A 16,693-nucleotide genomic window follows, 5' to 3' on the forward strand; every position below is an offset into this window, starting at 1 on the left:
CTTGCTCTGGTTTTGTCCCTTTTTACCTCAGGACCTGCAAAGAATCCTGGCAGCTTCTACAACAGCATTGTTATTGCTAGGTTTGACCACTTGGTCACACACCTGTCTTCTATGAGAACAAGAAATTCCAACTCCAGTAACTGTTATGGGGACTCCCTGGTAGTCCCTGAACCCCATCAACTAGGAGCAATCCCTCCCTCAGTTTCATAATCAAAAATGTCTCTCAGCTCTCTCTGGTGGCACAGTGGGTTAAAGCACCGCATTATGAAGCTCTCTGAAGCCACTGCAGCATGAGTTCGATCCCCGCCTGCCCCGGAGGTGACCACACGGCGTGGCAGACCTCTCCTGACCCGCCCGCTGCTCCCCTCAGCAGTGGACTTCGAGGATCTGCCTGTTCTAGTTCCACTTCCTGCTCTGTCTCTGGTGAGTCCTCTCACCGCCCAGCACCTCTGGCCTGTACCCCAGTTCTGTATGCATCAATAAATAAATCTTTTTTTAAAATAAGTCTCTCGACATTGTTAGGTGTCTCTGCTGTGCAAAGACACCCCCGAGAGCCCCTGCTGCGCCCTAGTGCGGGGCCTGAGGCCCAGCGGGGAGACGGGGCGGATTGGGGCAGAAGCAGAATGAGCCGGGCGTGAGACGCAGGGAGCCCGTGATGTGGGCCCCACCCCAGACGGGCACCTGCACACCCAGGGATGAGTGCCGCCGGCTCAGCGCGGGCCTCCTGGGTACCCCAACACCCTAGATGGGCACTAGAGGTGAGGACTGCTAAGAAACAGCAGGAAACAGACCCAGAAAGGGCCCAGGTGGGTGCCCAGCAGCCTCAGCCGACCCCCACAGAGCCGTTCTGAGCCTCAAAGAGCAAACACATCACCGGCCCCCACCTTCACAGTGACCTGCGAGGGCTATGGCATCGCCCCAGCCCACCTCTAGGTGAGGAGAGAAAGGCACTTTCTCTCGCTAGAGACACCAAGCAGCAGAGTCAAGATGCAGCTCCCCGTTTGGTCCCTGAGTCTCCCCCAACTCCTGTGCCTGCTTCTCCACAAGCTCTCCCCTCTTTGCAGGGCTGCATGGAGGAGACACTGTGGGGGTGAGAAATGGAGGCAGTCCTGTGGGGGATTGTCAGAGGGACCAGTGGTGCCACCCTGAGAACCTCCCCCAGCTCTGCTGGCTGAAAGGTGGGCTCTGGGTGGAGGCCTGTTTAAACGCTTGCTGGGGGCCCCACTGCCCCTCTGAGGGCTGTGGCGGGCGGAGGCTTCACAAGCAACTTGACCTCTTTGAATTCTCCAGCTGTGCGGTGGCAGTGACAGTATCCCAGTCACGTTGAGAAAACACATGTGAGCGTTGGGATAGTTGGCTTGTCCTGTACCCAAGAACAGCTCATTTGCCTCCACTGCCCATGAGAGAAAGCCCAGCCTGGAAGCCTGGCCCAGAGGGCCAAGACACAAAGGGTGCAAGGGCCCACCGCCCTGGTCAGCCTGGGTCCCTGCTGACAGCGCCCCTGGGGCCACCGCCTGAGGCCAAACCTGCCAGCTCCAGCGTAGGGCGACTGCCCTGGTCTTGAGAGTCACGTCAGCCCCGCCCCAGGCCCACAGGCCCTGGCCAGCCCAGCCCAGCCCACCGTGCTTCCTGCAGCCCTGCAGCTCTGCTGCTCCCTGGGGGAGAGGGCGGGGTCCTCTTCAAATTACAAAGCACAGAGGGAGGCCCCAGGGAGGGCCCAGCAGCTGCCCTGGCCCTGAGCTGCCTGCTTCCACCAGGCCTGCCCCTGGGGTTAGCCACTCTGTGGGCCAGGCTCCCGGGCTGGGCTTGTTCTCCTGGGCCGTGGAGGCAAATGAGCCCTGAGCTGCCCTCAGGCGCAGGACAAGCCAAGAGCCCACAGGGCCCCCCACACAGGCCCCCTAGGCTCCTCCTTGACGTTTTCTGCTGGTTCTTCCTTCTCCCTGCTCCAGGGGGCAGGAGACCGGAGGGCAGGACTTGGCGTGAAATGGCCTGAGAGTCCTTTCTGTGCTGTTGCCCTGCACAGCCCAGGGGGCTGCCCCACCCAAGGCCATCTTACGGGGCGGGGGCGAGTGGTGGCCTTGTTCATCTTGGTCATCACAGGCCCCGTGTTTGTCCATGGCCGCCATGTATTAGACACCATTGCATCCAGCACACTGCCAAGCACTTCATCCTGCTAGCTCACTGAGTTGTGCAGCTGTATGAGGCTTTATTTTTTTTTTTTTAAAGATTTATTTATTTGTGCATATGGAGGTGGGGTGCAGGCCAGAGGCTCAGGGGCAGTGGGAGGCTTCACCAGAGACAGGGGGGGGGGGGGGGGGGAACAGAACAGGCAGATCGACGAAGCACACTGCCGAGGGGAGCATTGGGCGGGTCAGGAGATGTCTGCCACGCCATGTGGTCACCTCCGGGGCAGGCGGGGATCGAACTCATGCGGAAGCGGCTCTAGACTCTCGATGCTGTGCTCCAACCCGCTGCGCCACCAGGGAGGGCCGAGGCTTTATTTTATAGAAGAAAAAAACCGAGACCAGAGAAGTCAAGGGACCCGCGCAAGGGCACACAGCTGTGCAAGGGGATTCTCCCCCCGAGTCTACTCCTGGTGCAATAACCACAATCGCCAGTGAGTTTCTGCAGCTTCACACTGTCCCTGGTTGTCTCACAAACACTCTGAACACCTCACAGTGCACAAGGCTGAGGTTAGTGCCATGTCACACGTGAGGAAACGAAAAGAATTGGGCAGCCACAGAGGAAGGAGTAGACCCCCCAGTACCGGCGCCCAGCTCCAAGCTCTGCCCTCCCCTGCCCTCTGTGAGCCCCTCGTCACTGAGGTCTCCCTCCCTGCGAGTCCCCTAAGGGAATGCAAAGCACAGTGTGGGGGATCCCGTGGCCCCTCATCTTTCCCCTCCCGGCAGCAGTAGGTGTGGGACGTCATGGGGGGGCCCTGCTAGGACCCTGGGCCCCAGCCAGCCCTGGTAAGCACCATCACAGTCCCATTAGATCATTCTTACACTTTTTTCTGTGCTATTGATTATTTTTATTTTCTACTTTTATGTCTTTGATTAATTTTTTCTTACATCACGCGGTCCCCATGTTTCTCCCCTGCAGTATCACCCACAAACATTACATGTTCCCTTGTGTTCATGCCTCCTGTTTTGCACCCTCCCACACCCTCCTTTGCTGCGTACCCCAGATCACTCGCTTATGAAGTCAGAAATCAGAAGTACTTTGTGAAACGCTCAAAGCTCTGGTAAAATTTCAGGCTCTATAAAACATCTGAGACCAGTACCACGCCCGCGGGTTTGTGACCCTTGGCAAGTCCGATTCACCGCACAGTTGAAGGCAGAACTGAAGGGCAGAGCAAGGCCCCTGGACCCCGCTAGTCCAGCGCCCCAGCCCCGTGCCGCCTGCTGTTCTGCATGGCCCACAGAGCCACACAGCCCCGAGGCTGCCCCCGGGCAGCTGCCCCCTCCCCGCAGGAGTCCTGCCAGGCCAAGAAGGCTGCTGGCACAGGCTGGTACAGGCCACAGGAGACTGCAGGGCTCTGACTACGTAAATCACAGCCCGCTGGGTGCAGCCGTCCTGCGGGCTAGTTGGGCGACTGTCTTGGAAAACTGGGCACTTGTGGGACTCTGCGAGCCTGACCCCCAGCCTCAGATGCTTTGCAGAGAGGGGGCCGATGACCATTCTTGGGAGCTTGGACCCGCTGCAGGGAGGCAGTTCTCGTGCGTGTGTGTGCGTGTGTGTGTGTGCGTGCGTGTGCGTGTGTGCGTGTGCGTGCGTGTGCGCGTGTGCATGTGTGTGCGTGTGTGTGTATGAGAGAGAGAAATGTCTGGCTGTATTACAGTGCTATTGGTATTAAAATGCTAAAGAAAAGGGCAAAGTGGGAAAATAAAGACAATTAGCCCATCTCCAGGGGAACCCAGGGGCACTGAGTAGAAAGCCCACGGTCTCTCCCCACCGTGCCTCCGGGCTGTGTCGGGTGCTCGGAGGTGAGTTCCGGCCTTTCTCAGCCCCCACAGCACCCCTGGGCCTTGCTTCTCAGACTTTCTCCTGCAACCTGCATTGTGCTCTTGGACGGGGGTCAGGAGAGCTGGGGGGTCCAGTCCTTCGGCCCTTGTTTCCGGCTTAGTGGGCCTGCGCAGGAACCTCCCTGGCTGACTCGTTTCATCTCCTGCCACTCGCCACTATCCCTCCTGCCTGAGGGGCTTGGGTGGGAGGGCTCGCAGTGTGGCAGAGGGGGGTGGTACATAACGTGTGGCTGAGTAGGTCATACAGATTCTGTCCAGCCAGCATTTCTCCACCATGGTGGAGCAGCTTCTGCAGCATGAGTTCGATCCCCAGCTAGGAGCTGACCCACATAGCGCGGCAGACCTCTTCGACCCGCCCGCTGCTCCCCTCAGCAGTGTACTTCATCAGTCTGCCTGTTCTGTTCCCCACTCTGTCTCTGGTGAATCCTCTCATTTCCCTGTACCTCTAAACTGTACCCTATTTCTTGATGCATAAATAAAATAAATATTTTTAGAAAAAAGTTTATTGGATCTGGAGCAGTGAATAGCACCCACTTTTGGCAATCTTGTTTCACTGAAAACTCATCAGAAACGTGTGAAGGCCAGCAGTCCCCCTCAGGTGAGGCTGCAGTTGTGGCTGGGGAATCCATGGACCGTGGAAACTAGACAGGGTCTATCTGAGACTGACAAAGTGTGCCAAGGAAATGAGACAGAGGCTGGAAGAAAGGAAACAATAGGGAGCACATGAAAAGAGCCTGGCCTTTGAATTTGCACAGGCTAAACTAAACTAGCCAAACCGCACCAGTTTCCTTCTGGGGTTCATGCCTGTGTCACCCCTGTGATGCATGTAGACTAGACACAATGACTTACCTGGAGGCAACAGAACATGCCAAAGTAATGGATGTCGCTTCCAAGGTTTGCTTGTGAAAGACAGACTTCTGCCCGGCTCTCTCTGGTGCTTCCCTTGTTCTGATGAGGCAAGTTTCCATGTTGTGAGTTGTCCCGTGGAATTGCACATGTCACAAGGAACTGAGAGTGGCCTTTGCCAGCTAGCATAGAAGTGACGCCCTCAGTTCAAGGTCGTGACGGGGTCCAGTCCTGTCAAAAACCCCGTGAGGGCTTGGGGGCAGCTCCTTCCCCAGTCAAGCCTTCAGATGAGGACAAGCTGGATGCACCCAGTGTGAGCTAAGTCAGAGTGTGATGAGGCTCTTTCAGAATCCTGACCCACAGAAGCTGTGAGAGAGTAAATTTGGGGATGATTTGTACTATGACATATAACAGAGAAGACTCTTCTCTCCTGGGATTCAACAGCAGAGGACACATGACTTACTGACTTGAGGGATTTGAGTGCATCTTCTGTCAATGCTTTGGAAGCTAGACTTTAATATAAAAACCAGAATGCAAAAACTTAATCACAACCTTTGGTAACTTCAAGCCTTGAGGAAATATTATTCTCAGATTCCTGAACAGAGATCTGACACACAGAGCCCAGATAAATTATTTAAAAAGAAACAAATGGAAAATAGCAACAATAAACTTTGGGGGGACAAGAATATCCAAAAGTTCCAATTTCCAAATAAAAATTGCAAAATAAGCAAAGAAACAAGAAGTTGTGACAGATATTCCAGAAAACACAGGTGTGTTTTCAATAGAAAATGACTCTGAGCATTCCCAGCTATTAGATTTAGTCAACAATATCTCCAAATAGGGTTATAATATGTTCAAAAGTAAATCATATCTAAAATTTCAAATGAGAGTATGACAACAATGAACCAAGGGAGACAAAGACAAAGAAATCACTGAAGAGGGGGATTTTCAGCTTGAAAAACACAATTGAAATGAAAAATGATACTAGAAAAAATGTATATGGAAGAGGAAAGAATCCATTAATTTTAAGGCAGATTAATAGCAATTATCCAATCTGAAGAACAAAGGAATAAAATAATTGAAGAAAGATTTAAAATACCCTAGAGACCAATGGGGTGACAAGAAGCATGCCAACAGATATATGCTGGGGGTCCCAGAAACATAAAAGGTCAAAGGGCGAAATATATATATATATATATATATTATATTATAATATATATAGTATATATATGTTATGGGACCCCCCCCCCCGGTGGCACAGCACATTAAGGCACAGCTCTGCCATAGCCGCAGCTGCTTCAGGGCTTATTTTATTCCTTTTTTTATTCAATTATTTTATTCCTTTGTTCTTCAGATTGGATAATTGCTATTAATCTGCCTTAAAATTAATGGATTCTTTCCTCTTCCATATACATTTTTTCTGGTATCATTTTTCATTTCAATTGTGTTTTTCAAGCTGAAAATGCCCCTTTTCAGTGATTTCTTTGTCTTTAGAATCTCTCCCTTGGTTCAATGTTGATCCCCAGCACAGCAGACCTCTCCTGTCTCACCCTCCCTGCTCCCCTCAGCAGTGTATTTCAGTAGATCTGCCTGTTCTGCTCCCCACTCTGTCTCTGGTGAGTCATCTCACCGCCCCCTGCACCTCTGGCTTGTACCTCATTTTTGTATCCATAAAATAAATAAATCTTTGAAAAAAGTGAAGCATAGATCAAAGTAATTATTAAATTAATATATCCATGTTATGTATATGTGTGGTTTATATGTGTGTGTGTATGTGTGTATTGGAAAAAACAATAGCCAAGATCTTCCAGAATCTAATGAAAAATATTAAATATAAAGTTCAACAAAACTCAAGTAGGATAAATACAAAGACATCCACTCCCAGACATATCATATCAGTTGAAAGTCAAAAACGAAGAGAAAAATGACTTGTGTAGGAAAGAAACAAAGAGATGAACAACTGACTTTACCTACAAAATAGTGGGGGTGGAAGTATGCAGAAGGTAGTGAAAGGGCATGGACAGAGTGCTAAAGAGCTACTTACCAAGAATTCTATTATCTGGCAATTTTTTTCTTCAAATATGAAGATAAAATAAAGACATCTCCACATACACAGACTACATGAATTCATTCATGAATTCAACAATTTCATTGTTGACAAAATGAAAGAAACTATGTAATAGACTCTGTGTGTATGGTTATCTTGACATAAAATTTCATCAACAAATCTATGAAATTCAAAGTTTAGATTTACCATTGGAGGGTGCTAGTGACTAGCAGAGTAACAGGAACCAGAGGAGAAATTCTGGAATATTGGTTACGCCATTGTCTTTCTTTGTGATTCTGGCTCCTCATGGATGCATAATTTCCTGCCAAAAAATATAAATAAGCCTGATGTTGTCACTCCCTGGCTTCTGGACCCCTTTCACTTTCCCATCACTTCATTCCCCTTCCCTTTCAGGTCTGACCGAAGCTGTGACCTCCAAGGTCCTCTCTGGTCTGGCTTCTGCCCACCTGTCCAGAATCTTTTATTTTTCTTAGCATTATTTCTCTCTACTTGGTATTCTCACCACTGTAGACTCATGTTGTTCCTCACGCAGGCTACATGCTTCCACTACACCACAGGGCCTTTGCACATGCTTGTCCCTATGGTCTAGAGTCCTGCTGAAGCTTAATTACCCTTGAGCTGCACGCTTCAGTACGACTCGCTCATGCCCACATCCAATTCTAGTTTGTCTATTGTGTCTCACTAATGGAATGACACTGCTTCCCTCAGAGTGCTTGTGTTCATTTGTCATTATGGGCTCACAGAACAATTATTTGACGGCTCTCCTGTCTTTGCCTCTAACTCACAAGTTTTAGAAAGTGTTTTTGCATCGGGCAACATCACACTGACCAAAGAAATGGGAGTCATGGATCATGCTACATAATGCAGGTTGCTGCCGAAGAGCAAATACGGGCCTTTTTATTGGTAGACTAATCATACAGCTTTCATCATGTGAGGAAGTGAAAAAGAAAGGGAGAATTAGAAGCAGCTGGGGGAAAGGTGGAACTGTGCATCTACTGAGGTTTGGTGTGTGGGACAGCCCTGACTCTCCAGTCAGGATTTCAATCTTATCAATAAGGCATGCCACTGACCAGCTTCTGGGGCCCTTCGTTATACATCAGTCAGCGTTCCCCCGGGCATTCCCAGTCATGCCTCGTGATGCAGACCCTTCCCAGGGTGATCTAGCTTCTGCTCTTAATTGATGTGAAGGTGCCTGATAGAATTGGTCTCTTAGAGTGGAGGCGGGATAAGCCACCTAGGATTTAGCAGACCCACAAGTGTAACTATGCCTTTATCCTGTACTCTGTCCCTGGCACTATGCCTGGCACACAGTAGGTATGTGATAATTACCTGTTCAATTAATTAAAAGAAATTGAACCTATAAAAGTCTTCATTCTATTAAGAGTACAGTGTGAAAAGCGTGGAGACCCAACTAAGGAATTTAAATGTCTTTCTTATAGGCTCTAGGGAACTGCTGGAGGATTTTGGAAAAGGGAGAGAAGTGAGAGTTCACGGGAGCAGAGGCTGGAATAGCACCCAGGGGAACAGGGGTGCCTGAGGAGGGGTGTTGGCCCCAGGGGGTGCCAGTGTCCCAGCTGACTCTGACCCAGGCAGGCCTGCCTGGCAGTGACCTCACAATCACCCAGCAGGCCTGCCAGCCTCTGGGCCAGGATCCCAGCATACAGGGCTAACTCTGCCCTGCACGTCCCCACCCACGGGGCGCATCCTACTGTCAGTCAGCCGTCAACAATCAGAGACTAAGTATGACTCAGTCCCCGCCACGGTCCCCAGACTTGGTGATACCGAAGAAGCCAGAGGACAGGAAGCCGACAGAGAGGAAGTCGACATGGAAGACGGCGGAGGAGAGGCGCCTTTCAGACCTCACCCGGGTGTTGGAGTGGCTGGAGCGGAGGCAGGGCAAGAAGAAGCTAACTATCCAGGTGTGTACTGCCCAAGAAAACTCTCAAGGAAGACTTGGAGACGTGCTCTAGTGAGAGATCGAACGACTCTCGAGAAGCAAATGAAGGAGGGTTTTGAAGCGTGGGGTCCTGGAAGACGGGGGGGCGGAGCAGGGAGAGAATTAGTAGCGTATCAGGTCATCTGTGTTTGCTAAATAGCACTAAACACACTCGGGGTCCTGCCGCCCCCCCCCACCGGGTGGAGGCTGGGGGTAGAGAACTACCCTTATCGATTTCATTTCAAAAGCAAAGATACAGACACAGCAGAAATCGCTCCACTTTGTAAAACTGAGGCTGAGATAGCTCCAAGTGGCAGAGGAAGAAGTTAGAAGCCCTCGTTCCCTGAGGGAAACATTCTTAGAAATCGAGGTGGTGGGCCTAGAGCAGGACAAATCCTGTCTAGTCAAAGCAAGAGCTTCTGAGCCAGGGCAGCTGCTTCTGCGGTCCGGACGTTGGCAATAGGGCGTCCCTCCACTGTCCCCCTCTTCTTCCTCCCCACAATGGCACAGGGTCAAATGGCACTCAGTCTCCACTGCCGCTGCCCCCTCGGAAGCCAGCCAACCAGGGCCACTTCTGACCCACCTGTCCAGTTGGTATGGGCTGCTGTCATAGAACGCCATGGAATGGCTTAAAAAAAACGAGCATTTCTCAGAATTCTGGAGGCCTGGGAGTCCAAGCCCAGGAAGCCAGCAGCTGTGCTATCCGAGGGGACCTGTGTCCCGACTGTCATCCGGGGAATCGGGTTTCAACATATGAATTTGCGGGCGCAGGGGCGCATGCTTTCCAGCACCACGTTTCCTCTCCCTTCAGAACTCCGGCAGCCAGTTTTGCCTCAGTTTCCCTAGAGATCGTCCCCAACCCAGCACCCGTCATCTGGAAAAACCAAGCCATGTCCTTGGGAAGTGGTCTTCTCTGATCCCAGAGAGAGGGAGGTGAAAGGCTGGCAACGCTACTTTTAATGTTTCCAGCAGGTGCCGCCTCATGGGCAGAGTGTCCAGAGCAAAGGGAAAGACCACCCAAAGGTCGGATGGAGCAATGAGAGGGGCTACCCTGGAAATAGTGTGCCCCCGATCCAGAGGCCATCTCGATTTATTAGCGTGACGTGCAAAGCTGGACAAGCGCCGAGCGAGTGGACACACGAGGGGGGATGCAGTTATGGGGGTGCAGTGAGGGTGGAGCTCACAGGGGCTGTTGCCTGGGGGCTCCATTATTCGGAGGGTCCAAGGTGTTATCTCTATTTTAATAGGCGCCCCCGTTTTCAGCAGATACTGGTTCCCCAGTACCAGGACCTTTGCCCTGGGGAGAGGCCCCAGCCTGACCGACACCGAGCTGACAAGCAGGAGCTCTGGGTACCCAGACAGTATCCGAGAACAAGGGGGGACCGGAGATGCCACATCAGGGCCCAAGCTAAATGCCATGAGAGCAGGTGCCAGAAGGGCCAGGGTGGCGACGTGCCTGCCAGCAGAGGGGAGGGCAGCCGAGTGAAGAGGAGGAGCCCAGAGTTAGTTAGGGCTGGCCAGGACTCAGACTCAGTTCCCAGCTCACGCGCTCGGTCACGCGACCCAAGCTGAGGCCATGCGTGGGGCGCTGTGCCTGGGATCAGCACCCTCATAGCCCCGGGGGCTCTCCTGCCCGCACTTCGTCGCCTCCCCGCCCGGCGGCCCCGGCCGGCCTGGCCACTCCCGCGCAGGCCAGTCTCCTCCCTGCCCTGTTATTTATGGCCAGGAAGACGCCGTGTGCTACGTCCTTGCTAACACTCATCTGACACGCGTGTCTCACACCAAGGGGCACAGATTGGTACATAGCTGACCCCCACTTTTTGGAGCGGCTAGAGGTTAAACCGCTCAGAACTCAATCACAGAAATCATATTCACTTCTTCGATTAATCCGTTGGGTCTCATATCCGCTCACTGAGGGTCAATCCTAATATGTTTTCACGGCTTTATCTTATATTTATAAAGATTTATTTATTTGTGCATATAGACCTGGGCTACAGGCAAGAAACAGGGGCGGTGAGAGGATTCCCCAGAGACAGAGTGGGGAGCAGAACAGACAGATCGACGAAGTACACTGCTGAGGGGAGCAGCAGGAGGGTCAGGAGAGGTCTGCTGTGCCATGTGGGTCAGCTCCGGGGCAGGGCTCGAACTCACAGTGAAGAGGCCGGCCTCGGCTTGGCTTAGCATTGCAGTGCAGCACTCCAATCCGCCGCGCCACCAGGGAGGGCCTCATGGCTTTATCTGAGCTATGGCTTTTCTGTAGACAATTTCCAACAGGATGAGAGCACATTCACACCGAAACACAATCACACCCTCAAGCGCTGTTGCCCTTCCCAGGAGCATATGGGTTCTGGAGGAAGCACCCCCACGCCACCCCAGGATGGGCGCTGCTTCAGGGCAGGCCCAGCCAGCCTGGGCTGGGCTTGCTCCCTGCTCCTGGAACCCGGGGTCACGCTGGCACCACCCAGGGGCCTGTGCCCTTGGGGACTCTGGAAGTCCATGGTCTCTGTTATCACCCCGGTGATTCGGTGTCTCCTGGAGCACCCTTGAGACTGGCCATACCACACCACACCCGTTTCAATCAGCTGCTCCCAAATTGGGGGTGGGGAACTGCTCAGATAATCCCAGTTAAGGCTTGGGGGCATTCCCGAAGTTGACCCGTACCCCCTCTTTAGAGGGTGTTAAGCAGGCTCTTGCTCAACTTCCTTCCATGCCCCTGGGATTATGGCAGGCCACAGCAGAAGTCCTGTTGGTTTGGTGACCAGACTGCCGCTGTCAGTGTCCCCAGTTTTAGAAATGTTATTTTTGAAAGAACTTGTGATTTTGAAAGAAAGCTAAGTGCAACTAAGTTGTCCGTGAGTTTGTACAGTTGTATGCTTTCCACCTTTCCACTTGGTATCTAGCAATTTTAGATGCAGCCTACAGACATGGCAATGGGGCTCACCCAGTTGCTCCCCAGAGAATGGTGACAAGGATTAGAGGTGGGGAAGTTGCCTGAGCAGCCCTGGGCTGCTGGCTCTCTGAAGGTGCAGCACCCCCAGCTGGGCAGCTTCAGGGGGGCTTCATGGCTGACCCCCGCGTGGCCAGATTTGGGTTGAACAAAAAAGAAAACAAAAACTCAACCCTTCTGGAGATGCGTGGGTCCAGTTTAGGCCTGGACAAAGCTACTCAGCTACAGCGGAGCTGGCTGCGGGCCTGGGGGCTTGGATGCGCTGCCGGGATTTGGACTAAATCATCAGCTGGATTTGAAAGCGGACCAGTCAAGTTCAAGCCTGCATTAGCAACAACCAAGTTTTAGAAGAAACTGGTTTTTGAAATGCACCCTTCCTGGGGCCCTCCCTGGTGATACTGCGGGTTAAAACACCACATTATGAGGGTCTCCGAAGCCACTGCAGCATGAGTTCGATCCCCCGCCAGGGAGACCTCTCCTGACCCGCCCGCTGCTCCCCTCAGCATTGCACTTCGTCAGTCGGCCTGTTCTGCTCCCCACTCTGTCTCTGGTGAATCCTCTCACCGCCCCTGCACCTCTGGCCTGTACCCCAGTTTTGTATGCACAAATAAATCTTTAAAAAAAATGGACCCATCTGGTTGAATGACAAGTACCCCAAAGTGGGGTATACACAGAGGCGTGACTCAGTTTGGAAAAGGCTTCAGAGGCTTTGGGAGAGACTGGTTTCCAGAGGAACTCAGCTTCAGGGAGCCCCCCACCCCCAAACCCGCCCCCAGCGCTCTCCTGAGACCTTCAAGGCAGCCCCTCACAGATCTTCAAGACCTTTGCTCGTTTCACGCATCAGCTCTGCTGGCTGTGCTGCGTCTTGGATGAGCTGGAACACTCGTCCAGTCTGGCCTCTGGCCCCACCTCTGAGTGCTGCCCTGGCCAGCATCTGGGACTGCCCAGCCGGCTGCAGTCGGCCGTCGTGCTGTGTGGTGCTGCCACAGCGGAGTCCCCTGAGCCTGGCCCGGCTTTCGCAGCCACTTTGCCCCTGGCCGCCACTGCCAGGTGTGCCGCCTGCCCCAGCGCTGACGGAGGGACCCTGCCCTGCACGAGCAGCTTTGGGTTTGACCACTGGACACTGCAGACATGTTCAGGCGCAGAGCAGCCAGCCACTAGTGGCCTTGGAAAGAATTTTTCTTCTTCCCAATTCCCCCTCTGTAAATAAATCATGTTGTTGCAGCCCAAGCTTGCATGTGTCTTGTCATTATAAGCACAGGAATGAGAATCCATAGATGGTGAGCTTTTCTGGGGTTCAGCCTCATTTCCAGATAAGGACTCTAAGCCTCAAAGGAGTGGTGACTCGCTCTAGATTGTCCAGTTGCTAAGAATAGAGCCAGATTCCAGGCCAGCCAGTCTGACCTAGCACCCAACCTTAACCCCATCTCCCCACAAGCCCGAACACCCACCCATAGGAGAGGCAGAGGCGTCAGCTTCTTGCACCCCTGCCGAGTATAGACCAGCTGAGTGTGACTGCAGGCTCCTCCCTTCGGCCAGCCCCTCGGGGTCCCTGATGAAACTCCTTTCCAGTCCCTCAGAAGTGGGAGCCAGGATGTGCATAAGGAAGTTCCCTCAAGGTGCACCCATAGAGAAAGTGGGGGGGATTGTGGTAAAGGGCAGAATGGGTTGGGGGTGGCAAACAGTAGCCAGGGCTTTGGGGGCAGAGCCCAGCTGGGTCACCGGCCGTAGCAAGGACACTTGGCGAAAGGCCATTTGGGGGTGAGAGGAGAATCCTACAGGCTGGGGAGTGGGACCCACACGCAGCAATGAGGTGGAAAGGAACCAGCCACCTGGGATCTAGGAGGCCAGCGTGGGGTCACTGTGGTGTGGACAGGTGCCTGGGGACAGCTGAAGGGGGTCGGGAGGGCCGGAGTAGGGGCTTAAAGTTGGGTGGAGGGGAGAGGCGGCCCCTCCCCGGGGAGCCTCTCCCCGAGTCATGGCTGGCCTGTGCCTGCCAGGTGGCCAGGTGCTATCCTCTCTCTCCTTCCAGAAGCCCAAATTTAAGGATGTGATGCTCTCTAAAGTCAAAGGGAAGGAAGACACGAAAGCCAAAGGCTTAAAGCATCAGGGCCCGAACCGCAAGATGTCATTCCCCAAACAGGTGACAGGGCCTCTGCTGCCCATGACCCCTACTGACCACTCCACGTCCAGGTGCCGGCTGGCTCCCATAGGTCAGGCTGTCGTGACTGCTGGCTATAGTTGCCAGCTCTCAAGAGCTCTGGCTCTCCACAAAAGCACCCAAAGGTGTCGCCCACCCCCTCATCCTCCAGACCCCACACCACAGTGTCCCCAGCCCCGTGAGGAGGCTGGCCCCATGGCAGTCACACGCTCCAGGGGCCATGCCTCACTCCCTCCCAGGCCCTCGGGCACGCCATCTGGAAGATAACACCTAGACTCTCTAGGACTGTGGCTTCCTCCACTCCTGACCTCTGATTTGGGGGGACCACAGTGACGAGCGGTGAGCAGGCACCCCCACCTTTCCCAAAGCAGGTCTCCCCTTGGTCCTATGGCCTGCCTTCGAGCAGACCCTTGAAATCACTCATTTGGGGGCAGAGAGGGCGCGTCAGACCCTGTTCCCCAGGGAGTAACTTCTCTCCTGCTCCCCTCCAAGGCTTTAGGGAAAATGACCAAGAAGGAGGGGGACGCCGTCATGTACCGGAAGCTCTATGGGATGGAAATGAAGGGGAAACGCCTCAGCATGGTCCCCGGGAGCTACAACAAGGAGTTTCCCAGGAAGTCAGGTCAGGAGGCTCCTGCGCCGGGAGGCCAGCGGGGCCCTCACTATCGCCCTCCTCTTGGGGGCCAAAAGCTCACAGCATTCTTAGGCAGCCGCACTCACATCAGCCCTGTGGACGGAGAGGCCCTACATGGCTCCTTAGGGACCTCACCTGTAAGCAGGGCACAGCCCGAGTCTCCACCCACACCTGAGGGCTCTCTCCCAGGAAGCCAGCCAGAGCACCCGAGATGCCCAAAGCTGTCGGTGACATGAAGCTCACCAGCGGCAGATGACCTGATTCATTTAGATACTATGACAGTGTCGCCAGGACAGAGGTGCCCCATCCCTGGCCCAGTCCCAAGACTCAGGCTGCCTGGGTTCGAATCCTATCCCTCTCTGCCAGTCACAGTTGTACACCCTGAGCATCTCTGGGGTTCAGTCACGGGACTGAACCCCAGTGTACACATGTGACTTGAGTGACGAGGTAAGTGATTCCCTGATACAGAGTAGTACCTGCTCCATTTGTGATCAAAGATGGATTTTTCTTTTAAAAAAAAAATTCTCAAACAGAATAAAACAGACACACTGATGATGGCCGGCCTCTCGGGTGGAGTTTATGGGAAAAGAAACATCTGGAAGGGATTCCAATTAGCCGAAAGGAAAAGTAGGCGAGCACTTTGGGACACGGGCTGCCAGCTCTTCTATACAAAAGTACCCTCACTGCACACAGAACAAAACACACCCTCACTGCACCCAAGAAAAGGTCCTTTCTTTTCTTTTCTCTTGATCCAAAGCCACTATAACTGACTGCAGCCTCCCGCCTGTCAGCCTTAACTGTGACTGACTTGCAATGCGCGCAGGAGCCTGGACCGAATCTGGAGCTGGGTGCAAACTGGTGAAGCCCCCCAAAGCTCTGTACTGTACCTTGCTGATATAAGATGTTAACATTCGGGGGGAAGCTGAGTGGAGGGAAGCTAGGAACTCTCTGTACCTGCTTTGTAACCTGTAAATCTAAGGTTACTGCAGAATAAAACACTTATTAAAGCTGCCCCATGGGATAGTGGGATGTCCCACACACACAGCCCTTCACCTGGGGTGTGTGACTCCTTGTCACGTGTGACCCTGAAGTCCTGGTTTTGCTGCTGCTTCCTTCCAGCCAAGCCAGACACGGAACCCATTTCTGCACTTGCATGAACCCTAGAGCAAGCCCCTCCTTAGAGCGAGTTTCTGGGCACCTCATTTTCCTTCCTTAATCCAGTCCTGCTTAGCTCTTTCCTCTTCCCTCTCCTTCATCCTTTGCCTTCACCACCCCACATATTCCCAGTGGAAGAAATTTGTGTCCTTTATTTTACTGCCTTGATAGCGTAACAAAAGCAGTTCCTTCCCCAAGGGAAGGGATGCCAGCGAGGCAGGGCTACTGACCAGGAATCAGGAAGTTGCAGAGGCCACTCTCGTGGTGCAGTACAGCCAATGGCCACTTGGGGGCAGCAGGTGCTCAGTGCAGCCCAAGCACAGCAGCTACTCAAATGTACCCAGGAACCACCCGGACTTCCAGATGTGGCACCCAGGACTGAGTCAGGAGTGAGTCCAGGCACAGAAAGGGGACTCTCTGTGCAGTCTGACAAGAAGCCTAAAAAATGAGTGGACAGGGTTGTTTTGTCCCAACTTCTGTGACCGTCGCAAGAAAGGAAGGCAGGAGGCAGAAAGGCTGAGCAAACAGAGTTCATTGCTCCCGGACAGCAGCTGAAACGGAGCCCGCAGGGTGGGGTCCGCAGCTACTGCCAACCCTATAGGGAGGAAGGGTCTCATATAGATCCTAGGTTCACATTCCAAAGGGGTGACACATCGCTGTGTCCTTTGATGTAAGGCCCAGTTAGTTATCAAACTTGGATGTGAGGCCCCGTTTGTTATCACCTTCAGCTAGTCCCATCCCAGATTCAGGGTCCCGGTTAATTACATGCAAGGTCCAGTTTGTTACCGCCTTATCACCTTTGGATGCAAGGCCTGATTTATTACTGCCCTTATCCAGTCCCTCAGTAAATCTCCGCATTTGGTCACTCCCAACAAGGGTATCATTCGGAAGCCAAGATTAAGACAGAGCAGCTCCTAGGAA

The 16,693-nt window shown here is 53.2% G+C and overlaps 1 protein-coding gene across 1 annotated transcript in view; it reads left to right on the forward strand.

Annotated features, from left to right (window-relative positions):
* The first annotated feature begins 8,681 nt into the window (after window positions 1-8,681).
* The window catches only part of LOC101636540 (chromosome unknown open reading frame, human C16orf78), a 14,750-nt gene continuing 6,738 nt past the window's right edge, over window positions 8,682-16,693 (forward strand). The window contains exons 1-3 of the mRNA XM_012730451.1: window positions 8,682-8,858; window positions 13,855-13,965; window positions 14,476-14,605. Of these exons, the coding sequence (XP_012585905.1) occupies window positions 8,682-8,858; window positions 13,855-13,965; window positions 14,476-14,605 (418 nt within the window). The remainder of the gene's footprint in view (window positions 8,859-13,854; window positions 13,966-14,475; window positions 14,606-16,693) is intronic.

Source organism: Condylura cristata, unplaced genomic scaffold, assembly GCF_000260355.1.
Source record: "Condylura cristata isolate star-nosed mole 26May11 unplaced genomic scaffold, ConCri1.0 scaffold00028, whole genome shotgun sequence".
In the NCBI taxonomy this organism is placed as follows: Eukaryota; Metazoa; Chordata; class Mammalia; order Eulipotyphla; family Talpidae; genus Condylura; species Condylura cristata.